The 27020-nt window shown below is 53.3% G+C and overlaps 1 protein-coding gene and 1 pseudogene across 1 annotated transcript; both read left to right on the plus strand.

The window, feature by feature from the left end:
• The first annotated feature begins 6735 nt into the window (after positions 1–6735).
• On the plus strand, positions 6736–13740 carry PLK5 (polo like kinase 5 (inactive)). Its single transcript, XM_081503330.1, is given in 15 exon segments — positions 6736–6908; positions 7515–7628; positions 7779–7895; positions 8534–8663; positions 8760–8847; positions 8946–9041; positions 9687–9885; positions 10016–10142; positions 10300–10400; positions 10554–10606; positions 10841–10926; positions 11477–11574; positions 11577–11624; positions 12733–12854; positions 13566–13740. Coding segments are annotated over 15 exon segments (1665 nt in total). The 5' UTR covers positions 6736–6797.
• Positions 13741–24131: 10391 nt separating this feature from the next.
• On the plus strand, positions 24132–24927 carry LOC145510999 (uncharacterized; annotated as a pseudogene).
• The last annotated feature ends 2093 nt before the right edge of the window (positions 24928–27020 follow it).

The following is a 27020-nucleotide window of genomic DNA, read 5'->3' on the forward strand; positions in this document are numbered from 1 at the left end:
GGGTGTGAGAGAGAGGTGTTCCTGGCTGACAGAACAGCACGTGCAAAGGCCGAGGAGCCAGAGGAGCCGGGTGAGGACCAGGCCCACTGAGGAGGCCTGTGTAATGGGGTGAACAGGAAGCTGAGGAGGTGGTGGGCAGGGGCCTCACAGCGCCTGGGGGCTTGGAGCATGGGCAAGTTACACAGAAACATCAAGAAGCGTTAGGTGAGAAAGTTAGAAAAGTCATGCAGGATCCAATGGCAGTTACATAGGAGGAGATGTATCTATGTTAGGATTAGCTCTGACAGGAAGGAGATAGGAATAAACCCCCATGGTCATCCATGATGATATGGGGGTGGAGGTTAGAGGTGACTCTGAGTTACTTACTGCCTTTGAGGTTTTTAATGACTTCCCTGGTGGCTCAGATGGTAAAGCGTCTGTCTACAATGTGGGAGACCTGGGTTCAATCCCTGGGTGGGGAAGATCTCCTGGAGAAGGAAATGGCAACCCACTGCAGTATTCTTGCCTGGAAAATCCCAGGGACGGAGGAACCTGGTAGGCTACAGTCCATGGGGTCACAAAGAGTTGGACAGGACTGAGCGACTTCACTTTCACTTTGAGGTTTTAATTTCTTGTCACCTTTTAATTATTTTTTAAAGAGAACTTTAAAAAAATTTTGGCCACACTATGCCGATTATGGGATCTTATTAACCTGACCAGGGATTGAACCTGTAGCCCCTGCAGTAAAAGCACAGAGTCCTAACCACTGGACTGCCAGGGAAGTCCCTAAAGAGAAATTTTATTTTGGAATAACTTTAGATTTACAGAAAGCTACAAAAATATTACAATCAGTTCTGTCTATCCTTTGTCATCAGTAATATAATCCCCACCCCACCCATCCTGGTCCCGGGGCCTGTGATCACCTGACAGGGAAGAGGGGACCCTGCAGGTGGGATTAATGCCCTGAGATGGGGATGACCCTGGATTCCCCAGAAGGCCCAGTGTCATCACAGGGTCCTTATAAGAGGGAGGGGGAGGGTCAGAGGCAGAGAGACAGGAGATGCTGCCCTGTTGGCTGTGAGGATGGAGGGAGGGGCCACGAGCCAGGCATGAGGTGCCTCTAGAAGCTGGAAAAGGGGGGAGCCTCCAGACGGACAAGCCCTCCCCATGCCTGGATTTTAGCTGACTCCAGAACATGGGATAATATATGTGTGCTTTCTTTTATATCTATTTATTTATGTATGGTTGTGCTGGGTCTTCGTTGCTGCTCAGGCTTTTCTCTAGTTGCAGCGAGTGGGAGCTTCTCTCTAGTTGTGGTGTGTGGGCTTCTCACTGCAGGGGCTTCTCTTGGTGCAGAGCATAGGCTGTAGGACACTCAGGCTTCACTATTTGCAGTTCCCAGGCTCTAGAGCACAGGCTCAACAGTAGTGGTGCACTGGGCCCCGTCACTCTGTAGTACGTGGGATCTTCCCGGACCAGGGATCAAACCCACGTATCCTGCATTGACAGGCGGATTCTTTACCACTGAGCCACCAGGGAAGCCCCATATGTGTTTTCTTAAGCCAACAAGTTTGTAACTCATTACAACAGCCACAGGAAACAATGACTATTGTGATGTCTAAGGAAGTGACACTGGTATATCACTATTTCTAATTAATAATATTAGTAATTACTATAACAACAGACTAAACTCCAAATGTTATTTGGATTCCTTCTATTTTTTTTTCCAACTAATTTCTTTTTTTTGTTTGAGGATCGCATCCAGGAGCCCACATGACACTGAGCTGTTTCACTTATAATTGCTCAAAAAGCCCAAGCAGATAAAATATGAATTATTCCTGTGGAAATCTGGCTGCTTCTGATACTCACACAGCACTCTGCTTGCAGCCAGAGTTGATCAATGTCCCTGAACAGAAGTTGAGACGGCGTCCAGCTGAGGACATGGCGGGAAGAGCGTCCACCCGGGGTGAGCAGCACCCACTCAGGACCCTGAGGGTGCCCACCCAGCAGGTGGGGTCGGGGCAGCTCGGGGGAAGGTCTGAACTCGCCCAAGGCCTCCCCAGGGAGCAGGTCAGCACCTGCAGGGAACACAGCAAGGAAACACACAACCTGCTTCTACTGTGGAGCCCCCAGTCCTTGGGGGAGAACCCAGCAAACCAGCAAGGAAACAACATGATTTCAGGTTGTGTGGGAACCACAGAGGGACTCTTGGGGTGTGTGTGGGGCCCTTGCCTGGAGCTCAAAAGATGAGAAGGAGTTACCAGATGAAGACCAGGGGGTGGAGAGAGCTTTGGGCTGAGAGAATGGTGTGTGTGAAGGTTGAGCTTAGTGTGGGATCTCAGACTGACAGAGAGGCCAGCGTGGCTGGACCAGGGTTTGTGTGTGGGTGTGTGGGAGAGCCATGGGGGCCCACTAGCAGGCTTTTAGATGCGATCCAATTTAGTTCTAGAAGACTTCTTATTGTCAGGAAGAGGCTGGACTATCCTCTGAGTCTAACTCTCAGCCAGCCCCTGGTTCTGTGAGCCTCAGATGGCCCAGACATATTGTGTCCCCTGACCTGGCTATGGCTATCCTTACTGCTCCTGACCCAGGGGCCTGGCTGGTCCTGAGCATCATGCCAGGGAGCCCCCGCTGGTGTCTTCAGCTCCATCTCCTTCTCTGGATATCCCCTCTCTGACCCTGTCCACTCCCCAACTCTGGCTGTGGACATGTGTCTTAGTGTCACAGGTCAAAGGGGAGAGGTTGGAATGACTGAGTCCAGGCTCTGCTTTGCTCTGGGGTAGACAGTGAGCCCCTCAGAGACTCCCACCCACACCCTCCTGTCCCAGCATCACTTCATCACTCTCCAAGCTGCAGTCAGACCACATGTGGGAGACATTCCAAGCTGCACGTACAGACAGTGAGCATCCAGGGTGGAGGCCCCAGCTAATGAGGGGCTGAGGCCAAGGGTCCCCACACTCCCCATCCTCCCTGTGGACAGGCAGCTCTGGGAAAACATCTACCCCGTTCCTCAAGGGCCCATAGTGGCTTCCAAGTCCTGCCCTGACTCATCCTCCTGGGCCCCTCCCTCCTGCTCTTCAAATCAACTCACTGCACTAAACCCTCGCTTCAGGCTCTGCTTTTGGCAGAGGCCAGACTGAGACAGGGGAGGAGGGACAAGCTGTCCACGTCAGTCTCCTGCTGGCCTGGACCATGCCAGAAAGAGGGAGTAGATAAGGGATATGGGGGCCTGTGAACTGAGCCCCAGGCTCCAGGAGAACAAATAGGGGCCTCATAGGAGAACCAGAAAGATGGGGTGAGAAAGGCGGGAGAAAAGCCTACAGAGAGGTGTCTGGAGGACGCGAGAGGACAGAGCTACTAGAAGGAGCCAATGACAGTGGGCTCTGGGAATCTCGGAGAGACAAGGACGAGGTCTGTTCATATGAAAACTCAGGGGACATGGCACCTAGCCCCTACCACCCCTGCCAGCTGGGCCAGTCTCAAGGCAGCAGGCACTGCAGTCATGGGGTCCCCTCCTGCCCACTCTGCTCATGGGGCCTGTCCCTGGAGACTTGCAAGGTCTGGCTGAGGGCTCCCAAGTACAGACAAGCAGGAAGAAGGGAGTCCACTGCACTTCCAAGTCCAAGAGACAGGAGGCTAGAGAGGGACCTAGGAGCCAGGCTGAGTTATGCCTATGCCTGTCCATCTGCTCCCGCTCTGGTTCTGGAAGGAAGGAGTCATACCACTATGGACCCCAAAGCCAACCCAGCCCACCCCCGAGGAAAGCCTCCCTAGCCCAGCCCCAGTGCTGTCTCAGCAGCCACCCCCTCCACCTGCGGCAGGTATTATATTTTGAGCGAGGCTCCGTGGTGCTTCTCCCAGGAAATCTGCTGAGTCTGGGGAGTTTTCTCAGGTCAGAGAAAGAACAGACTGGAGACAAACCAAGCCTGTGGCCTGAAGCGAGAGGGCTCAGGGTGCTGTGTGGCCAGCCTGGGGCCCCAGCCCACGACTCCTCAGCCTCCTGAGCCCCAGGCAGGTGTCAGCATGGAGGGGTCAGGCTGCCCCACTGAGCCCCCTACCCCAACACCGGCCCCTTTGCAAAACTACAATTCTGAGCTTGCCACACATATGAGGCTTCAGTTTGCTCATCAGTAAAATGCGGATCTTAGGCCCTAAGGCTGAGGGCTTCTTGGGGTGTGGTATCTAATATGGTTTTCACTTTTGATTGTGGCAAAATATACATCATGCAAAGTTCGCCATCATCACCATTTTTGAGAGCACAGCTCAGTGGCATTAAACACATTCACACTGTTGTGTAACCAGCCCCACCATCATCTCCAGAACTTTCTCATCTTCCCAAATGGAAACTGTGACCCCATGAAACACTGACTCTCCCTCTCCTCCCCCACCCCTTGGCCCCGCCATCTACTTCCTGTCTCTGTGGATCTGACTCCTCTAGGGACCTTCCATGAGTAGAATCAGACAGGGTGTGTCCTTCTGGGTCTGGCTTCTTTCATTGAGTATCATGTCCTCAAAGATCACCCATATTGTATCAAACGTCAGGATTTCCTTCCTTTTTAAGGCTGAATAATATTCCCCTGTGGGCTTGGAGCACATTTTGTTTATCTATCACCTTTTGATGGACACCTACGCTATTTCCACCTTTTGGCTGCTGTGAATACGGCTGCTACGAGCATCTAAGTTTTTCCTTTTATGATAAAGTTTTCCATTCTAGAGTGCTGGGGGAGGGCATCCCTGATCGAGGGGGTGCAGGGTAAGGGTAGAAAGTCTCCCCAGTCCAGTGGAGGAGGCTTAGCCAGGAAAACAGCAGGCTGCCGGGCAACTGGGGCAGAGTTGCTGTCTGCAGAGGGTGTCAGCTGACAGCCCTGCTGGGAGGCGCTGGGCCAGGAACTTGGGATTTCTTTCCCCCAGGAGGCTTCTAGGGGTCCAATGGGCTCAGCTGCCTGCCCCAGTGTGAGAGTTCTTCCTGTGCTCCTGGGGCCACCCAGGAAGGAGCCAGGGGGTAGTACTGGGCGGGGAGGTCAGGGGCTCCGGATCCCCCAACCTGCACTCCAGGCTGAGCACAGCCACAGTCCGGCGACTGGCTCACATGTGCCTTCCTGAGCCTCAGTTTTCTCATCTGTAACATGGGGCTAAGAACAGCCCCAGCCTCTGGGATGAGCCACTGTCTGGAAGGGGTCTGGGTTTCTAATGCTGGCCTCCAGAACTGGCCCATACCCCTGACTTTGGTTAAGTCTAGGTGATCTCCTGTCCACAGATTCCTGAGGGCTAGGCAGGTCTGTCTTTGGCACACAGAGCCCAGCACAAGCTCCACAAGCTAGTAAGTGCTGGACAAATAACTTGAATTAGCAGGTGGCAGAGGTGCGGCCCTGAGAGGGACCTGGATTCCTGCCTGCCCATGCAGATTCCAGGGTGACAGTGACGTGACAGCTCAGACCCACGGGCCCCCCAGGTGCCTTCCTCTGGTCACACTGCACCTGATTCTCATTAGCAGGGGACTCAGGCTCCTCGGCCGCAGTCAGCTGGGCCCCCCCGCCTGGAATCCTTGACCCTGGCACTGAGGCCAGCCCCCCTGCAAAGGTGCCAGAGGCTGGCTCCCATCAAATGCACTGGGGCCCCCCTTAGAGTCCCCATGCCCTGGGCACCCCCATTTAACATGCCAGGTGGACATCTGACCACACAGAAGGTGCTTCCTATCCCTGGTGGCTTGGCTGGGCTGGACGCTGAAATCTGGTCTCTGGAAAATTCCAAGGCCTAATTCCAGCCACACGGAGCCCTCCTAACCCCTCCCCATTCATTGTGTTATGTAACATATGGGTATTAATTCTGAAGCATCTGGAGGCAGCTGCCTGGATTCAAACCCAGCACTGCCCCTTCCTGGCTGGGAAAGTGAGTTCACCTCCTTGGCCTCAGTGTGTTCATCTGTGAAATGGGGACAAGGCTAGTACCCGGGTCTCAGGATCAGTGAAAGGGTGACTTGAGACAGTGAAAGTGTGAGGCACAGCTCAGAGGTGCCACCATAGTTCCATGGGGCCCAAGCCTGCCCTCTTGTCCTCTATCTGTCTGCCTTTCCATGGCTGCCCGAGCCAGAACCAGGAGTCACCACCCCCTAGTGCCTCTCCTTCAGTCCCAAAATCCTGCTCCTCATGCCTAGGGTCCATTATGCACAGCAGCTTCCTAGCAGTGCCTCTCTGGGCTGCACTGCCCTCCTCACCAGCCCCAGTCCCAGAGATATTAGGCTTCTTTCCCTTTCTCTCTCTTCCTCTGAACCCTGCTGTGGCTCCCCAGGGCCAAGATGATCAAGCTTCACATTGTCATACAGGCGGGCCCCAGGGACCTACCTATCTGCTGCAGTCCCATGTGTGTATTCAGGACAACTCAAGCGCACCTTGTGGGGAGCCCGGCCAAGCCCTCATTCCCACCCACCCTTCCTTTTGAGGCCTCGAGAGAATGAGACAAACCTTCTGACCTCAGTTTTCTGCTCAGAGAAATGGGCTCGTGGACAATTCACAGCTTGGCGGGAGGCGCAGGATCGGAGAAGCCAGCGAGCTGAGCGCGCGCGACTGGCGCGGGGTTTACGTGCAGGATGCCAGCGCCGCTCTGGTCCCTGGAACTCCCGCCAGCCCGGCGTCCCCGCATGCCCACGAGCCCCCACGCGCCCGCCCCCTCCCGCACCGGGCGCCCGGAGCGTCTGCACTCCACGCCTCCCCCCTCGGCCAATAAGAGGCGCCCCAGTAGCGCGCGGCCCCCGGAGCAGCGCTGTGCGCGGTGGTCGCGCCCGAGGCTGCGCCAGTGCGCCAGCCAGGCCCCCGGGAGGGATGGATCCCGGGCCGCCGCGGCGGCGGCGCAGTTGCTGCCCTCTGGTCTCCGTCTTCCTGCGCGACCCGAGCTCGGGGCGCGTGTACAGGCGCGGGAAGCTGATCGGCAAGGTGGGGACTCCAACACTCCAAGTCCGCGGCGAGGGGGCCGGGCGGAGCGGGGGTCCCAGCCCGGCGGAGCGCAAGCGAAATCTCAATCCGCAGATGAGCCAGTGTGCGCCCTGGCTTTTGTCTCTGCGTGTCCGCTTGTCTGCGGGAGTTTGGAGGCTGGCGCGGGGCTGGCGTAGGTGGACGCCCGGGTCTGCGATGTACTCGCTGTGCGGCGCGTGTTGTGTGGCGGGAACCAGTGTTGGGCGTGCTGTGCTGTGTCGTGGGTTATGTGTCCAGGGTATGGGTGTGTTGTGTGTTTCGGAGCCTTGGTGCGGACTCAGACTCTGTTTTGTTGTCCCTGTGCGTGTGTGTCTGCGTGTGTCATAGGTCTGTGCTTTCTGCGTGCGGGCGTTGTAGCGTGTGTCCGGGTACTGTGTTGGGGTTCTGTGGACTCTGCGTGTCCAAGTATGGAGGCGTCTGTGATGTATCTGTGTGCCTTCGTGTTCATCTGTGTTGTGTTGCTTTGAGGATCCAGGTAGGAAAGTGTGAGCTGTGTGTGTGTGTGAGGAGGCCTGGCCATCTGTCCTCACACCTGTATGCACCCAGCTTGACTCTTCTGCCCTGCAGGGCGCCTTCAGCCGCTGCTACAAGCTGACCGACATGTCCACCAGCGCTGTGTTCGCGCTCAAAGTGGTGCCTCGCGGAGGGGGCGGGACTGCGCGGCTACACGCCCGAGGCAAGGTACTCTGCGTGTCAGTGCCCAGGGGCCCCAGGACTGAAGCGGGTCCCCAGAGAGGTCCCTGCCCTGGGGTGGGGACCTCGCCTGTGGGGGCATGAATGGCTCGGGTGTGGGCGCCTACAGGGTGTATACACATGGTGCCCTGCCTGCAGGTGGAACGCGAGATCGCTCTGCACAGCCGCCTGCGACATCGCAATATCGTGGCCTTCCACAGCCACTTCGCTGACCGGGACCACGTATACATGGTGTTGGAATACTGCAGTCGCCAGGTGCGGGGGTGGAGTGAGAGGGAGGCATGTCCTCTCCCACTTGTGTCTACTGAGCTCATCTGTGTCCCCCTACCCTTGTCTGTTTCTCCTTACCTGTTTTAACCTGAGACCACACCAGGCCCACCTGTGCACCCCTGCCCACCCAAAGGCTCTCTTGACCCACCCAGGCACATCTTTGCCCATCTATGCCTCTCCTGTACTCAGCCAGGCCCCACTTGCCCACACCTGTCTCCAACTGGGCAGCCCTGCCCCCTTCCCCAGGTTCGGGGCTCCCAGGGTCACTCGCATGGTGCAGCCCAGAGCCCAGATGTCTGATTGGCAGGAATGCCCGTTCCTGGACCCAACTGAACTTAGCTGCACCTTCCCAGACCCCTTGAACTCAGCCCACTTAAATACACCTAAGCTCACCTGTGCCCAGCTTTTACCCACCTTGTGTTCATCTCTGGCCTACAAGCTCATTGTGGCCCCTCCGTCCACTGAACTCCTGTGCTCATCCTCTGGCTCAGAGCTCACCTCTGCCCATACCACAATCAGCCACGTCCACCTGGGCCCGGCTGAATTTTCCTTTGCCTTCTTGGGCTCCTGGAACTCACTTGTGTCTCCTTGACGGTGGTGCGGCACCTGTTGGGCCCCTGCAGTCGCTGGCTCACGTGCTGCAGGCACGGCAGACGCTGACGGAACCCGAGGTGCGCTACTATCTTCGAGGCCTGGTCAGCGGCCTGAGCTACCTGCACCAGCGACGCATCGTCCACCGGGACCTGAAGCTCAGTACGGGCCGGGGCGGGGCTTCGGGGCGGGGTGAGGGCGGGGCTTCCATTCAAGCCACGCTCCTCCCTCACCGCCCGCTGCGTTCCCCTCCACAAGGTAACTTCTTCCTGAACAAGAACATGGAGGTGAAGATCGGAGACCTGGGGCTGGCCACCAGGATGGGGCCAGGGGGCCGCTGCCACAGGTGACTGCAACCTCTGAGCGGGCTCTCTGGGTGGGTGCAAGTGGGCCTGGTCTTGTGTGGGGGCCCCCAGTCTTCCTGAGCCCCCGTTATGCCCCCAGAGTGCTCTGCGGGACCCCAAACTTCCTGGCTCCGGAGGTAGTGTCCAGAAACGGACATTCCTGCCAGTCGGACATCTGGGCTCTGGGCTGCATCATGTGAGTCGCCCTGGGAGCCCCAGGCCTGAGGAAGGGGGGCAGGAATGCCCAGGTGGGGACAGGCACCGGGTAAGGTGCCCCACCTTACACTGGTAAGGACAGGTGTAAGCATATACAGAGGAGGTTGAGTGTGGGGACAGGCAGGTATGAGCAAACATAGGACCTTAGTGTGTGCAGCTGGGGGGCAGGCAGGAGCAGGAACCTGCCATCACTCGAGCTTACAGGTATGAATAGGGATACAGGAGGGTGTATGTGCAGAAGAGGATGGGTTTGAACATGCCCAGAGGTGTGGACAGGTGTGTGCAGGTGTTAGGTACACAGGCAGATCAAGACATTTGTACAGACATGAGGCATATGCAGGATTGGAACAGGTGCAAGCAAGCATAAATTAAAACTGGAAAGGTCTATGCAGGTGTCCAGTGTAACCCAGGTGCAGGCAGGTGTACAGACAGATGCTGGTGTCTTCTGTGCAGACAAGAATGACTAGGTTAGAGTGGACGCAGGGCAGGTGTGAGAAAAAATGGGTGTGAAGCAGGAATGGTGTTGGGGATTGAGGGTAAGTGTGCACAGGTAGGTGTGAACCAATCCTGGATGCCCAGAATAGATCCAAGCAGGTGCCTTGCTTCCTGCCCCCAACCCGGCCAGGTACATGGTGCTGACTGGCGTCCCTCCCTTCGTGGCGGCTCCCCTGTCGGAGATGTACCAGAATATCCGAGATGGCCACTACCCTGAGCCTGCACATCTGTCTGCCAACGCGCGCCGCCTCATCGCCCGCCTGCTGGCCCCCAACCCGGCTGAGCGGCCCAGCCTGGACCACCTGCTGCAGGATGACTTTTTCACGCAGGTGTGGGGTGTCAGCGGGACAGGGCGGCCCCTCTCTGGGGTGTCTCAGCAGCCCCAGGTGAGGGTCAGGACCCCCAGGTAGCACAGGTACTCAGGAGCAGCCTGCTGACCTCCAGCTCCCCACTCTGAAGGGCTTCACCCCGGATCGGCTGCCACCTCACTCCTGCCACAGCCCACCCATCTTCGCCATCCCCCAGCCTCTGGGCAGACTTTTCCGAAAGGTGGGCAGGTTGCTACTGCCCCAGTGCCGGGCTCCCTGTGAGTACCTCCCCTTCCCCCGTCACCTGCTCCTCCCTGCCCTGCATCTCACACACCTGTCATATCCCCTTCCTGCTCTGAAACCACCTCCACGGCAGATGCCCTCCCTGTGGAGCCAGGCTCTGCCCCCACCCCCAAATCCTTGTGCCCCCTGCAGGCCCCCTGGCTCCTCAGGAGCCCTCAGGTCCTGGAGAAGACGGTTCAGACCCTGACTCCATGGAGTGGGGCAGTGAGGTGAGGGCCGGGAGCGGGGAGGTAGTGGAGAATGCAGAGGGTGTCCTCACAGCTGGCTGGGCACGGGGAGAAGTCAGGAGGTCTCCATGGGGAGGCCAGAGCCTGTCACCAATTCCCAACATCTGCTGCTCCCTCCCCAGGACTCCCTGTTGGAGAGCAGGGCTCTGTGCCCCCGAGGACCCCATCCAGCTGCTGGTCCAGGGGGCCCTCCAGAGTGACCCAGTGGGTGAGCATGCTCCATCCTAGACAGGAACTGTGGGCAGGGGTGAGGGTTGAGAAGTGGGGGGTGAGGTTTGTGCCTTGCTAGCATCACAGCCCCTCTCCCGGCCTCAGTTACCCCACATGTAAAGTGGGGACAGTGTCTGGATTCCTGAGTTGAACACGGGACTTTTCTGGATGTGAGAGCTGGGGGTGGGGTTGTCCTCCAGATCCCGTGCCCCTCAACAGAGATCTGTCTCCCCAAGGCCCGAGGGGAGTCCAAGGCAGGTGGTGGAGGCAGCCATAAGGAACCTGCAGCTCTGCCAGGATTTGGGCTCCCCAGGTTGGGGCGGCACAAGATAACGCGAGATTTGCTGAGAAGCCCAGAGGACAGACTTCCGGCTTTCCCTGGCCCGCCCTCTGGGCTGCTGGATTTCACTAGGTTCCCCATTCCCGCCTTTTTCCTCTTCCAAGGATTCGATCTGGGCTGCCACGTGGCCTTGAGCGATTTTTTTTTTATGCCAAAAAAAAAAAAGTAATAAAGCTTAATGAAATAAAGCAAAGCCCTGCAGTGTTTTGGACCTCACACTCGTTTCAGATTTATTCATTGCTAAAAGCGGCTGTGACCTCAGGGTCCCCCAATCCTCTCCCTTCAAGGCAAGAGTTGCTTGGGTTGTTTTTGTTTTTCAGCCACATCATGCAGGATCTTAGTTCTCCTTATCAGGGATTGAACTGTCTCCTCCTGCAGTGGAAACATGGAATCTTAACCACTGGACCGCCAGGAAGTCCCAAGAGTTGGTTTTCTATGCCCTGGACCTTTCTCCCCATCTCCTGTGCCTCCACCAGGCCCCTCCATGAACTGTCCCCCTCATGTCACTTCCTCCTTGTGCCCAGCCATGCAGGACCCCCTGGAGAGCAGCGGCCTGTCCTCTGGGCCCCCAAGTGGGTGGACTATTCTAGCAAGTATGGTTTTGGCTACCAACTGTCAGACGGTGGCAACAGGGTCTTGGTTCAGGATAGCACCCACATGGCCCTGCACCCCCCAGGGGGGTAAGTCATGGCGTTCCTACCCCCTGTGGGGCCAACCCCTCCCTGCCTTCACCTTTCTTCATTCACTTAAGTATTTAATAAACACCTACTGTGCATACCTACAGGTGCTTACTGCCTGCTGTGGGAGAACAATGCTAAACAAATGAATCACTAAGTTGATTTTGGTGGCAGTTTTCTGAAGAAAATAAAGCAGATGAGGTGACAGATTGGGGGTTGGAGACAACTCCACAGAGTGGTTGTGGAGGGAGAGGATTTCTGGGGAAGTGATGCTCAGGTGAGAGGAAGGATGAGAAAGGGCCTGTCAGGAACAGCATCAGAGGCACAGGGAACAGCATGTGCAAAGCCCCCAAGATGGGATCCAGTGTGGTGGGTTTGAGGAGTGGCATGGAGGCAGACATGAAGTCACAGAGACTCATAGGCCACTGCTGGGGTTGGGGCAGGAAGGAGGAGTCTGACTTGTACTTTTATTGACAGGAGACCAGCAGGGAGGTGGCTGGACTAGCTGGGTGGACAATGGTGGTGACTTGGGCTGGGGTGGTGGCTGTGGAGGGGTGAGCAAGGGCTGCAATCTGGGTGTAGTTTGCAGGTTGAGGGGGGATGGAGCATCCACCAGGCAAGAGAGGAAGGTGGCAAGAGGGCAGATGTGGGGAGCCATCAGGATCTCAGCGTGGACAGCCAAGTCTGAGGCGCCATGGGTCTGGAGGTTAGGGCCAGGGTTGGGACTGGATGGACAGAGAGGGCTTGGACCCTGCAGAGCTGGTTTCAAATCATGGTCCAAGGGGCTACAGGAGAAGGTGTCCTCCGGTGTGAGGTGCCCAGGATGGAGCCCCTGACTCCATGGTCACCACCCTGTGCCCCCCAACAACAGCCAGATGAGCTATGCACCCCACTTGGGAAAGCTGCAGATGTTTACCCTGAGGAATGTGCCCAGCCCGCTGGGCGCCCTGCTGTTCCCCAGGGCACAGGGTTCCTTGCTGGCTGTCCTGCAGCTCTTTGCCTGGTACATGAAGCAGCAGCTTCAAGAGGTGAGGGGGGAGGTGGGGGAACCAGGGGGGCCAGGCGGTGGGGACCCCCGGCCCTGAGACCTCCCAGCTGGGTCTGTCCGCAGGAGGGGGGCCTGTCCACACCCAGCTGGCCAGCAGCACCCGGCCTCTGCCTGCTGTGCTTCCTGGTGTCCGAGCAGGTGGTGCTGCTGTTCTTCAGCAACGGGATGGTGCAGGGGAGCAAGGGGCCCCCTCAAATGGGCCTGGTGTGTTGCATGCTTTTGGGAGAAAGCCCTAGGAAGCAATTGGTTCCTGGTGGAGCCCGGAACTGAGACTTATACTCCCAAGCATAAAACTGGAAATAAAATGTGTTCGAATGATGGCAGAATGTCACTGGGGGTCATGGTCCCATATGGTCACCGGTAGAAGCTGGCAAAATGTCATCTCATTGCAGAATAAGCTGTAGGTTTTCCTGAGCGAGTCTGGCAATCTCTGAGAAATTGCAGCCGCTCCTAAAACAGACTTCCAATGCAGTAGTATACAATCCTTACTATCATCTTAGAAAAATTAGTATGATTTTATTTTACAGTAAAAACCCCATCTCTGTTTAGACCAGAGTGCCCTGACCTGGGCTGGGTCTCAGAGGCCAGGATTGGCTTCAAATGGTCATGCCCAGCGGTGGGGGGAGCTGGCACCAGTGAGGAGCTGCTGTTCCCCAGGGCACAGGCTTGAGTAGGAGGTCTCCCTGGGTGGTTATGGGCAGGGGGTCCCATCTGAGCCTTGGTCTCCCTGTCTGTGCAGTACGGCCCTGGCTCCTGGCCTGGAGTCCCCACGGGTGGGGCAGCCACTGGAACTCAGGTCAGGGCACCCTCAGTCTTCTGTCCACTTGCCCCCTGAGGGCCGGGGTCCCTTCTCCCTTCCACCCCAGCTTCTCCCTACATTGGCAGGTCAGCGGCAGTGGAGATCAGGAAGAACTCGTGCTGAGCGGGGGTGGTGAGGAGCTGCTGCTCACAGCCTGGGAACTGGGCCAGCCTGGCACCTCCTACCCACTGGGCATCCTGCAGGGCCATGGCTGTGCCCCAGACGCACACTAGCACCTTCAGCATGCCATCCTCATGCTACAGAGCATCTAGTGATCCCGAGGGTCAGAGTGGACCTCTGCATGTTGATACCCAGGACCCAGGGTCCATTTCTGCTCCCATTGCCCCCCTTTCCCCACCAAGGGACATCCTTGGGGACAGCATAGGGAGTGTGTGTGTGGGGGGGCCTCGCCTCGCCTCTTGGTGTGACTGTTCAACCGAGACCTGTGTCTGGATTTGTTCTTTTTTCATTAAAGGAGACTTGACTCTGCAGCCTGCCCCATCTGGCTCTCTTTGGGGGCATTTGAGGAGCTTTGGCAAGGGGACACCCAAACCCGGCATGATCTTAGCCCACTGCTCTCTGTGACACAGATAAATGGGCCAGATTTTCACCAACACAGAAATCCTTACGAGAGTGGGGTTCTGCCATGACCAAAACTCTCAAGTATGGAACGCTGCTTAACGGATGGGCAGGGAGGACACGGATGGGGAGGCTGGGAAAATGGTGACTTCTGTCATGCCAGGGCAAGACATTGGCACCTTTGCCCTTGGGAGGACCGGAGTGGGGTGGGGCATGTGTGCTCCTAGCGCTGGAGGCTCTGGTTGATGGACAGCTGGCCGTTATGTGCGAGAGGATAGTGTCAGAAAGATGAGTTCGGGAAAGAGCTGGCCGGAAAGCCAACAGAAACAAGAGAATTCAGAGGCTTGATTCTGGCTGGTCTGGAAAAGACAATTGTTTCCTGAACCCAGATGGTAGGAGGCGGTGTTCTTCAATCCATCAGGCTCCCTGTGCTGGGTCAGGATCAGGTCGAGTGAAGCAAATCCCAAGGCTTTTTGTTTTGTTTTTAAGATTTTTTTCGACGTGGACCATTTTTAAGGTCTTTGTTGAATGTATTACAATATCGCTTCTGTTTTATGCTTTGGATTTCTTGGCCATGAGGCATGTGGGATCTTAGCTCCCCAACCAGGGAGGTTCCAATCCCAAGGTTTTGAACAAAGGTTCTGAGCCCTTTGATGACATCCTTGCCACTGTGCGTGGCTGCCTGTGGAGGCGGGAGGTTCAAGTCCATCTGCTGTGTTCAATGGGAAGATGTCTCAGGGGTTGGAGACGTGGCCCAGGCAGAGATGCAACCCTCATTCAGGTGACCCTTCACAGCCCTGAGAAGGATCCCAGGGCCCACAGGCACCCACATGCAGGCAGGGCACAGGGGCAACTGAAGAGGGGTGAGAACTGCACCAGGTCACCAAGCAGGTCAGAGTTTGGAACCTGAGCCCACCCACCGGCAGGCTTTTCCCTTTGAACTGCCTGCTTGGAAAGAATCTGCCTGCAGTGCAGGAGACCCAGGCTCAGTCCCTGGGTGGGAAGACTCCTTGGAGAAGAGAATGGTAACCCACTCCAGTTTTCTTGCCTGGAGAATTCCATAGACAAAGGAGCCTGCTGCTGCTGCTGCTGCTGCGTTGCTTCAGTCGTGTCCAACTCTGTGCGACCCCACCAGGCACCCCTGTCCCTGGGATTCTCCAGGCAAGAACACTGGAGTGGGTTGCTATTTCCTTCTCCAATGCATGAAAGTGAGAAGTGAAAGGGAAGTCACTCAGTTGTGTCCGACTCGTAGTGACCCCATGGACTGCAGCCTACCAGACTCCTCCATCCATGGGTTTTTCCAGGCAAGAGTACTGGAGTGAGGTGCCATTGCCTTCTCCACAGAGGAGCCTGGTGGGCTACAATCCACCAGGTCGCAAAAAGTCAGACACAACTAAGCAACTCACACACACACCTGCTATCAGTTTCCAAATTGCAACCTGACAGATGAAGCTAAATCCCCAGGGCTGATGCCTCTCATCTCTGGTCCTCTTCCTTCCTGGAGAGGAGGCCCCAGCAAGGTTCTCTGAATCTTTCTATCCATTTTCAGGCACTTACGCTCCTGTGGCTTCCCTGGTGGCTCAGCTGGTAAAGACTCTGCCCACAATTCGGAAGACCTGGGTTGAACCCCTGGATTGGGAAGATCCCCTGGAGAAGGGAATGGCTACCCATTCCAGTATTCTGGCCTGGAGAATTCCATGGACTGTATAGTCCATGGGGTCTCGAAGAGTCAGAAACGACTGAGTGACTTTCAGTATGTTCCTATGGAAAAAATTATACCATCAGTGTTGCTCTTTCTCTCAACCCTGTAACTGGGTGCATTCCTGCCTCTGGGTGGAAAGATCCACCTGGTGATTTTGTGGAAAAATGGGGTAAAGGGAGGGAACGAAGGGGCTGGGGGTCCATCAGGGGAGGTCACAGGCCTGAGTGTGGTCAGACCTGGGAAGAGAAATTGTTCTGCATAAAAGAGGGAGAGTTTAGAATCTCCCTGGATTCCCTGGAGAATCTGGAGGAATGGGGTGTGAGCAGAGAAGTACACAAACCGTGCGTGAATTGTGTGTGGTTTTTTTTTTTTTTTTTTACTTTGCTACTATTATTACTACTGAGGTAACATAACATGAAATTCACCATTTTAAAGTGTACAGCTCCATGGTACTGAGTGCATTCACAGTGTCGTGCAGTCACCACCCCCGTCTAGTTCCAGAACAGTCCATCACTCCAGAAGAACACCTGTCCTTATCAGCAGTCACTCCTCACCCCCTCCACTTCCCCAGCCCCTGACAACCAAGAACCCACTCTCTGTGCCTGTGGATCTGCCTGTTCTGGACATTTCCCATCAACAGAATCACACGCTGTGTGGCCTTTTGTGTTTGGCTTCTCTCACCAAGTATCATATTTCTTTTTTTTAATTTTTAAAAATATTTATTTATTTGGCCTTGCTGCATAGCATGTGGGATCTTTCATCCCAGACCAGGGATGGAACCCATTCCCTCTACAGTGCAAGCCCACAGTCTTAACCACTGGACCTCCAGGGAAGTCCTGAGCATGGTATTTTCAAGGTCCATCCACACTGCAGTGTGTCAGAACTTCACTGTTTTTCCTGGCTAATACTCTAATGTGTAAATGGATGTTTCAAGTCACTCAGTTTGGGGGTGATGCATTACCCAGCAATAGCTAACTAATACACATGCCACAACATGAAAAGGACCCAGCCCCTTTTCTGCCCAGAACATTTGTTTCTGGGTGTGGGGGGCGGGGGGAGCGGCAAAACATCCACGGTCCATTTAACTGTGCATCTTGCAAATTGACCTACCTAGAGTATTTATTTCCATCTGTTTGTGGGCGTAAGAACAGCAACAATCTGTGAGAATCGCCCACACCCTGAGCCTACAATGGTGGTTTATTAAAAATAAACCAACCACGGAATATATTAATTTCATAACCTCCCAGGCCGATTTTTATTTCTAGGCATGAGAACTTCGAGAGATGGCAGAGTGCCCACACCACCCTCACACTGAAAATTTCTGGAATCTTCTTCAGAGAGGTTAACTGTGTGTCTTAAGAAATAAAATTATTAGGAGAATTATTAGCCTCACCTTTTGGGGCATTTACAATGGGCTGGAGCTTCATGAAATGGAAATGAATTCATTCCAGGGATGGCCAGGCTTTTTGTTTTTTAAGAAACCACAGAAAGCCTATTTAAATCTTAAAAGTGAGGAAAAATTTGGCTTCACTCAATTCTACCCTTTTTCCCCAGTCTAAAGCTTCAGTAGAACCCAATCTCTGGACTACCTCTTCATTGGTCTGTGGGAGCATGTGTCACGATGCCTTCTCCAATCACCAGCAAGTGAGGCGGGACCAGGGCTGTAGCATCCCGGGCAGGCAGGTTGGTTGGTGCCATGGCAACTTGGTGTGACATCACAAAGCCTCGCAGGCTCCAGGTCCTGACTGCGGGCACCTGGTTCCCCATCTGCTCTAATTCTCAAAGCTCAGCTGAGTGCTGGGGGCTTTCCTCTCCCCATTTAACAGATGAGAAAACTGAGGCACATAGGTTGCTAGGAGAACAGCTGTAAGTAGGCCAACCTGAATAATATCAGACCGCCTCACTGAAGAGTTTAAAAAATCCTGATGACTCCAGGGAATCATGCTGAGCAAAAAACAAAAACAATGTCAACCATACTTACAGTCTCACATACTGTAAGATTATGTTTATATAGCACTTTTGAAATGATATCCTTTTTGAAATGAAGGACATTTGAGTGGTTGCCAGGGTTAGGGAAATAGGCCACTGTGGTGGTGTATGCATATACCTACCCTACTGATACAACTGTAGACAACTAAATACACACACATACACAAATGCAAGAAAAACTGAGGAACTTGGAAATCTGATTTAGATATAAATGTATCACCGGCTGTCGTTTTGCAAACGCAAACTTTGGGGGAGACTGGACAGAGTATATAAGGGATCAGCATTATTTCTTAAAATTCCAGGGGAATCTACAATGATCTCAATAAAAATTTCAATTAAAAACTCTGTTTCGTACTTCCCTGACAGTGCAGTGAAAGACACCTCGCTTCCATTGCAGGGGTGCAGGTTTGATCCCTGATCTGGGAACTAAGATCTCACATGCTAGCGTAGCTCGACGAAAATTGAAAATAAAACAAAACCAAAAAATTCTGTTCCTTGGTTTCTCAATAAATTAAACATAGGATTACCAAATAATTCAGCACTTTTATTCCTAAGTCTCTATGCAACTAAGCCTGTGTGCCTCAACTACTGAAGCTAGTACTCAGCAATGAAGACCTAGCACAGCCAAAATTTTTTCTTTAATTTTTTAACATAAAAACATTTAATTAAAAAATTCATCCCTCAAGGATGAATGGATAACAAAAGGTGGTCCATATATACACTAGAATATTCTTCAATCATAAAAGGAGAGAAGCCCTGACACTCCCTACACTGTGGATGAAACTTGAGAACATGATGCTCAGTGAGAGAAACAGACACACAAGGACACACAGGGTGTGACTCCACTGATGGCAAATGTCCAGAGCAGGCCGACCCACAGACACAGATCCTGGTTGTCAGGGGCTGGGGGTGGGGAGTGACTGCTAATGGAGGTGGGATTTCTTTTTGGAGTGATGAGAATATTCTGGAATGAGATAGGGGTGATGGATGGGCCAAATTGTGAATATACTCAATGTACATTTCAAAGTGGTAAATTTTGGTATGTTTACCACAATTGAAAAAAAATCCTGCTGCCCACGTGGCACACAGACTAATTACAGCATAACTGGGGGAACTCGGGCTTTGATATTTTTTAAACCTCCTCATCCACACTGAGGATCTGTGTTGGGAACCACTGGTTAGAGTATATGAACAAGATATGAGAGCCAGATCTCTAGGGATTATGCGCCGGATGCAGATTGAAACCAACTGACTTGTAAACAATAACAATACACTGGAGGAAAGGGAAATGCTGCCCAGAGAGTTACTGTTAAGAAATTAGCATTACTGTGAGGACTCCCCTGGTGGTCCAGTGACTAAGACTCCGCACTCCCAATGGAGGGGGCCCAGGTTTGATCCCTGGTCAGGTAACTAGATCCCACATGTCTTAAGTTCTGATGGTGACATTGTGGCTACGTGTGTTACTCAGTAAGCATCCTGGCCTTGTGGAGAAATGCAGTTTGCTACAGAGCCTGGTGGGGGCGGGGCAGGTGGAGAGAAACATCCAAGAATTACTGGGAAATTTGAGAATTGATTATTTGCTGAAGCTGGGTCCTATGGATTGACCCTCCCTGCTTGGATTTACACGTGACATTTCCAACACTAAAAAGTTTAACGAGTCAAGCATAAGTCATTTTAGCTGGGACATGAATCCATCTTAAAGGTTGCTTGAAATAAACCAAAATCAGATGTTCCAACTCTGCAAGCGGAACCCTCCATGTGGGTGGGTATGGGGAGATTCCGGGACACAGCCTGTTCAGGGCCAATTTGGTCCAATCCCTGAGAAATGGGATGAACGGTTCTTGCTGGGGGAGGGGAGGTTCCTGCCCCCAGGGGAGACTTTAGAACATTTTCGTCATCAGAACTGGGAAAGGGGGGCTCCTGGCATTGAATAGGGGGGCAGGGATGCTGGTCAACCTCCGCAGTGTCCAGGACGCCCCTCAGAGGATGATCCAGGCCCCAAATGACCACAGTGCCTAGGGGGAGAACTTACATTATCTGGAAAAATAAAACTCCAAGACCTACTCACACTGGACACCAGGGTAAATTCCCAATGGTCAGATGGTGTAAACCAGGTGGCCTCCAGCATCTGTGTCACCTCCTCTCCTACTCAGGTGTGTATTTAAATGTGTGCAGTATCCCAGGACCTCAGGAGGTCAGGCGGTTAGGGATCTGGTGAGGTAAAGAAAAAACCCTCAGTTTTATTTGGGTGGGGGAGAGCGGTCCCTGTCGTGTATTCAATCAGCAAACGTTTAGGGAGGGCCCACTGCGTGCCAGCACTGAGTTGTTGAGCGATGGATGGTGGACTGTGGAAGGGGACCGGCTTGTGTCCTGAGAAGCCCACAGGACTGGGCCAAGGGCAGTTACGCCCACTTTACATAAATAATACAGAGCGGGCTCTGCAGCTGCATCGGGCAGTGTCATACGCGATTCTGGCCACACGGTGGCGACAGAGGACGGGCAGTTCTGGTCCCTCCCGGCCGCTGGAGGGGCCTAGCTGGGGATGGCGCAAGGGGTTAGTAGCAGCAAAAGTGCTTGGGGCTTTCTGGCTTCCTCCGGCTTCCGCCCCGGAGCAAACCCGCTCCTGGAATGGCAAGGATCAAGGCGCTCAGTCCATATCCATAGATGTGTGTGGAATTAATTCTGCTCCAGGTTCACGAACCTGCCAGTCCCCACCCCACATCCTGGTGTTGTTCAGTCCCTAAGTCATGTCCCACTCTCTCTCGGAACCCATGGGCTGCAGCACACCAGGCTCCCCCCTGTCCCGGCTATCTCCCTGAGTTTGCTCAAATTTATGTCCAATTGAGTGGTGATGCCATCCAACCATTGCATCCTCTGCTGCCCCCTACTCCTCCTGTCCTCAATCTTTCCCAGCTTCAGGGTCTTTTCCAATGAGCTGGCTCTTCACATCAAGTGGCCAAACCATAGCTTTGACTCTACAGACCTTTGTTAACAAAGTGAGGTCTCTGCTTTTTAATATGTTGTCCACATCCTGTTAGGCGGCTCTGCATCTTTAAAGTCAGGGTGGAATTTAGGAATCACAGGAGCGACCTCTCCAGCATATATGTGTCTCCCTGCAAATCAGTGGGTTACCTTCTCATCCCCCTCCATACCTAATAGAGTTACCCCATGAAGCAAATAAAAGCACAGTACTTTCTGTTAAATCTGAATTTCAGGTAAATACCGAATGATCATCAGGTAGAGGGGTGTCCCAGGCAATACTGGAGACAGATTTTGACTAAAAGCAGGATTCACTGTGTATTAGAAATTCAAGTTCACTGGGCGTCCTCTATCTTCTCAGTTCAGTTCAGTCGCTCAGTCATGTCTGACTCTCTGCGACCCCATGAATTGCAGCACGCCAGGCCTCTCTCTCCATCACCAACTCCCGGAGTCTACCCAAACCCATGTTCATCGAGTCGGTGATGCCATCCAACCATCTCATCCTCTGTCGTCCCCTTCTCCTCCCGCCCCCAATACTACCCAGCATTAGGGTCTTTTCCAATGAGTCAACCCTTCGCATGAGGTGGCCAAAGTATTGGAGCTTCAGCTTCAACATCAGACCTTCCAATGAACACCCAGGATTGATCTCTTTTAGGATGGATTGATTGGATCTCCTTGCAGTCCAAGGGACTCTCAAGAGTCTTCTCCAACACCACAGTTCAAAAGCATCAATTCTGCGGCGCTCAGCTTTCTTCACCGTCCAACTCTCACATCCATACATGACCACTGGAAAAACCATAGTCTTGACTAGACGGACTTTTGTTGGCAAAGTAATGTCTCTGCTTTTAAACATGCTATCTAGGTTGGCCATAACCTTCCTTCCAAGTAGTAAGCGTCTTTTAATTTCATGGCTGCAGTCACCATCAGCAGTGATTCTGGAGCCCAAAAAAGTAAAGTCTGACACTGTTTCCACTGTTTCCCCATCTATTTCCCATGGAGTGATGGGACCAGATGCCATGATCTTAGTTTTCTGAACGTTGAGCTTTAAGCCAACTTTTTCACTCTCCTCCTTCACCTTCATCAAGAGGCTCTTTAGTTCTTCTTCACTTTCTGCCATAAGGGTGGTGTCATCCGCATATCTGAGGTTATTGATATTTCTCCCAGCAATCTTGATTCCAGCTTGTGTTTCTTCCAGCCCAGCGTTTCTCATGATGTACTCTGCATATAAGTTAAATAAGCAGGGTGACAATATACAGCCTTGATGTACTCCTTTACCTATTTGGAACCAGTCTGTTGTTCCATGTCCAGTTCTAACTGTTGCTTTCTGACCTGCATACAGGTTTCTCAAGAGACAGGTCAGATGGTCTGGTATTCCCATCTCTTTCAGAATTTTCCACAGTTTATTGTGATCCACACAGTCAAAGGCTTTGGCATAGTCAATAAAGCAGAAATAGATGTTTTTCTGGAACTCTCTTGCTTTTTCGATGATCCAGCGGATATTGGCAATTTGATCTCTGGTTCCTCTGCCTTTTCTAAAACCAGCTTGAACATCTGGAAGTTCACGGTTCACATACTGTTGAAGCCTGGCTTGGAGAATTTTGAGCATTACTTTACTAGCATGTGAGATGAGTGCAATTGTGCGGTAGTTTGAGCATTCTTTGGCATTGCCTTTCTTTGGGATTGGAACGAAGACTGACCTCTTCCAGTCCTGTGGCCACTGCTGAGTTTTCCAAATTTGCTGGCATATCGAGTGCAGCACTTTCACAGCATCACCTTTGGGGATTTGAAATAGCTCAACTGGAATTCCATCACCTCCACTAGCTTTGTTCGTAGTGATGCTTTCTAAGGCCCACTTGACTTCACATTCCAGGATGTCTGGCTCTAGGTGAGTGATCACACCATCGTGATTATCTGTGTTGTGAAGATCTTTTTTGTACAGTTCTTCTGTGTATTCTTGCCACCTCTTCTTAGTATCTTCTGCTTCTGTTAGGTCCATACCATTTCTGTCCTTTAACGAGCCTATCTTTGCATGAAACGTTCCTTTGGTATCTCTAATTTTCTTAAAGAGGTCTCTAGTCTTTCCCAATCTGTTGTTTTCCTCTATTTGTTTGCACTGATCGCTGAGGAAGGCTTTCTTATCTCTCCTTGCTATTCTTTGGAACTCTGCATTCAGATGAGAATATCTTTCCTTTTCTCCTTTGCTTTTCGCTTCTCTTCTCTTCCCAGCTATCTGTAAGGCCTCCTCAGACAGCCATTTTGCTTTTTTGCATTTCTTTTCCATGGGGATTTTCTTGATCCCTGTCTGCTGTACAATGTCACGAACCTCTGTCCATAGTTCTAGGATGCATTATTTCAGCGCTGGCCTCTGGCTTCGGTGTCCCTTGGACACGCCCTCATTCTCATGGGGTGTTTTGAGAATGTCCTTACTTTCTGGCACCACAAGATGTCTAGGCTCAATTTGTAGTTTCCCTGCGCAGGGCATAGAATCAGCCGTTTCTCCAAGGTGCTGGGGCAGCTTTTAACACAGCTGTGTGAGTTTCCTATATTGAAACAAAGCACCACATATGTGGGGGCTTAAAGCAACACAAATTTATTCCCCCTAACAGTCCTGGAGGGCAGAAGTCCTCCGATTCACACGTGGGCAGGGCTGTCCCCTCCGGAGGCTCTCGGGGAGCACGGGCTCCCCCCTTTTCCAGCTTCTAGAGGCACTGCATCCCTGGCTCGCGGCCCCTCCCTCCATCCTCACAGTCAGCAGCCCAGCATCTCCTGTCTCTCTGCCTCTGACCCTAGCCCTCCTTCTTATAAGGACCCTGTGATGACACTGGGCTCCCCCTGAGGAATCCAGGGTTGTCCAAATCTCAGGGGCCTTAATCCCACCTGCAGAGCCCCCTCTGCCGCATGAGGTGACATGTCCACAGGCCCTGGGATCACGATGTGATGTCTTTGGGATTATTATGCTGCTGACTGCATCAGCCCACAGGTTTTCCCTCCCCCGTGGCTTTGTCACCTTGGGGCCACTCTGATCAGGACCTCCCCTCCCTGTTACTCTCATCACAATCTCTGGGCACGCTGGCCTTCCTGTTTCTCTGCTTTAAAAGAGTCCACATAAATTCTTGAGTGAGGAAGATGCTGACTATGCCATTAAGATTATCAACATGATCAAACTCTATGGGAAGCCAATACGGGTGAACAAGGCATCAGCTCACAACAAAAACCTGGATGTGGGGGGCCAACATTTTTATTGGGAACCTGGACCCAGAGATTGATGAGAAGTTGCTTTATGATACTTTTAGCGCCTTTGGGGTCATCTTACAAACCCCCAAGATTATGCGCGACCCTGACACAGGCAACTCCAAAGGTTATGCCTTTATTCATTTTGCTTCATTTGATGCTTCGGATGCAGCGACTGAGGCCATGAATGGGAAGTACCTGTGTAACCGCCCAATCACTGTGTCCTATGCATTCAAGGACTCCAAGGGTGAGCGCCATGGCTCAGCCGCTGAAAGACTTCTGGCAGCACAGAACCCACTCTCCCAGGCTGACCGCCCTCATCAGCTGTTTGCAGATGCACCCCCTCCACCATCTGCTCCCAATCCTGTGGTATCATCATTGGGATCTGGGCTTCCTCCACCAGGCATACCTCCTCCTGGCTCCTTCCCACCCCCAGTACCGCCTCCTGGAGCCCTTCCTCCTGGGATACCCCCAGCCATGCCACCACCACCTATGCCTCCTGGGGCTGGAGGACATGGCCCTCCATCAGCGGGAACCCCAGGGGCTGGACATCCTGGACACGGACACTCACATCCTCACCCATTCCCACCGGGTGGGATGCCCCATCCAGGGATGTCTCAGATGCAGCTGGCCCACCATGGCCCTCATGGCCTAGGGCACCCCCACGCTGGGCCCCCTGGCTCTGGGGGGCAGCCACCACCCCGACCATCACCTGGAATGCCTCATCCTGGACCTCCTCCAATGGGCATGCCCCCCCGAGGGCCTCCGTTTGGCTCTCCCATGGGTCACCCAGGTCCTATGCCTCCACATGGTATGCGTGGACCTCCTCCACTGATGCCTCCTCATGGATACACTGGCCCTCCACGACCTCCACCCTACGGCTACCAGCTACCAGCGGGGGCCCCTCCCTCCACCCAGACCCACTCCCTGACCTCCAGTTCCCCCTCGAGGCCCACTTCGAGGCCCTCTCCCTCAGTGATTTCTCATTGTTTTTCCTCCTGTCATAGCCTCCCAAGATCTATTCACTTCCTTGGACCAATCAGAGTTGCTATAGCTCTGAGGGGCTAAGGCGCTAATCCCTCTTAGGCCTTTCTTTTGTAAGTGTAATTTTTCACAGGAGGTTTTTTTTTTTTTCTATGTTGGCCCTAAGTGTTTTACAAATACCCAGAGAAAATTAAACGAAACTCCTTGTTAAAAAAAAAAAAAAAAAGAGTCCACATAGTAAACAGCTTCCCTAGATGCTATCTCAATTTAAATTAAAGCCAAACAACATTTAAGATTCAATCTCAAAAAAAAAAAAAAAAAAAAGATTCAATCTCTTGGTTGCACAAGTCACATTTCAGATGCTGGATCACCCATGCGGCTGATGGCTCCTGTACTGGCCGGTACAGGTCTACAACAGTCCCATCATAACAAGATGCCCTATGGGACAATCCTGGACTGGAACGTTCCAGAGACATGTGGCCCACAGAGGAACCTCCGGCCACCTGGACCACCTGGAGCTATTTACATTTGAATTCTCTTGGCCGAAGTCCAGTGTGGGCTGGTGTGTCTTTCTCCTTGTAAAGGGGGAGGTCCAAGGGTGAGGAAGACCGTGGCAAAAATAGGGACCCAATAGAAGTCTTGACCTGACACAGGTGGGAGAGATTAAAGGAGGAATTCCAAGGCCTGGCTCCAATTCACCTTTTCAACTTGTATCCCATTATTCTCACCTGTCCCTCTGACCAACCACTCTATGTTCCCTGGATGTGTCTTAGGATCTCATCACCTCCAAGTCTCTGCCATGCTATCTGCAGCTGACTGTGGTCAACCCCTCAATCTAGCCCACCTACCATATCGGTTTCCCAGGGCGGCTTTAAAAAATTACCTTAAAGTGGGCGGGTTAAGACAATAGGTATCTGTTCTTCCTGTCTGGAGACCACAAGTCGGGGATCAAGGTGTGACAGGACCGTGATTCCTCTGAAGACTCCAGGCTGGGTGGTGGGCGGTCCTTCTTGCCTCTTCCAGCTTCTGCGGACTCCAGGCGTCTGGGGCTTGTGGCCGCATCAACCCCAGTCTCGCCTCCAGTGTCACATAGCTTCTCCCCACATGTCTGTGATCCTGCGGTGTCTCTTACAAAGACATTAGATTTAGGGCCACCCTAACGCAAGATGAAGGTTTTCCTGATAGCTCAGAGGGTAAAGAACCCATCTGTGATGCAGGAGACACAGGAGACACAGATTCGATCCCTGAGTTAGGAAGATACCCTGGAGGAGGAAATGGCAATCCACTCCAGTATTCTTGCCTGGAGAATCCCTTGGACAGAGGAGCCTCCAGCATCACACAGCTTCTCCCCGCATATCTGCGACTCCTGCTCTCTTTCTTATAAGGACACTCTCTTACAGGGCCACTCTGATGCAGGATGATCTCAAGATTCTTGACTATAGCTGCAAAGACCAGTCTGTAAGCTCCCACCTACAGGTTCCAGGGCTGTATCTTTTGGGGGCCATGTACCAATGCATTCCAAGGCTAGAGCCTCACCAGTGCCGGGAGTGTGGACCTAGGTGTTTCCCAATTTACAGATGGGGACATTCCAGCAGGACTGGACTGGAACCCTGGGTGCACGGGGTCTGTCCTGAGACCCACCTGGGTTCCACAGCCTGGGGTGACTACTCCCAACCAGAGGGTCTGAGGTGGCCGCCACTTGCTCTGGGGGTGTTCTGTCCATCTCTGGCTGCTTCCTCTCTGTCCCTGTTGCCCCTTCAGATGCTCCTGTCATCCCCAACTCTTGGCCTTCTCCTGGAAGCCCTCCAGGCTTCCCTGCTCTGTCTTCCTAGTTTCCCTAGTGGGCTGTGTTCTCCAGGTCCCCCAGTGCCTGTTCCCCGAGCCAGCAGCCTGTGGTCACCTGGCCCCATGGGTTTGTCCCTGGAGTAGTCCTGGGCCCCTCCCTGTCAGCACACCCCATCCTCAACTCACCCCACAGCTTCCGGGATCCCACCTCTGGAGCTCTGGTGGCCCCTGCCAGCTGCCCACAGTCCAATCTGTGGCCCCCCAGTCCTCACCTCTGGGCCAGTCCCAGGCCTGAAGAACCAT

Source organism: Giraffa tippelskirchi, chromosome 6 (genome assembly GCF_054371585.1).
Source record: "Giraffa tippelskirchi isolate mGirTip1 chromosome 6, T2T-mGirTip1v1.2.pri, whole genome shotgun sequence".
In the NCBI taxonomy this organism is placed as follows: Eukaryota; Metazoa; Chordata; class Mammalia; order Artiodactyla; family Giraffidae; genus Giraffa; species Giraffa tippelskirchi.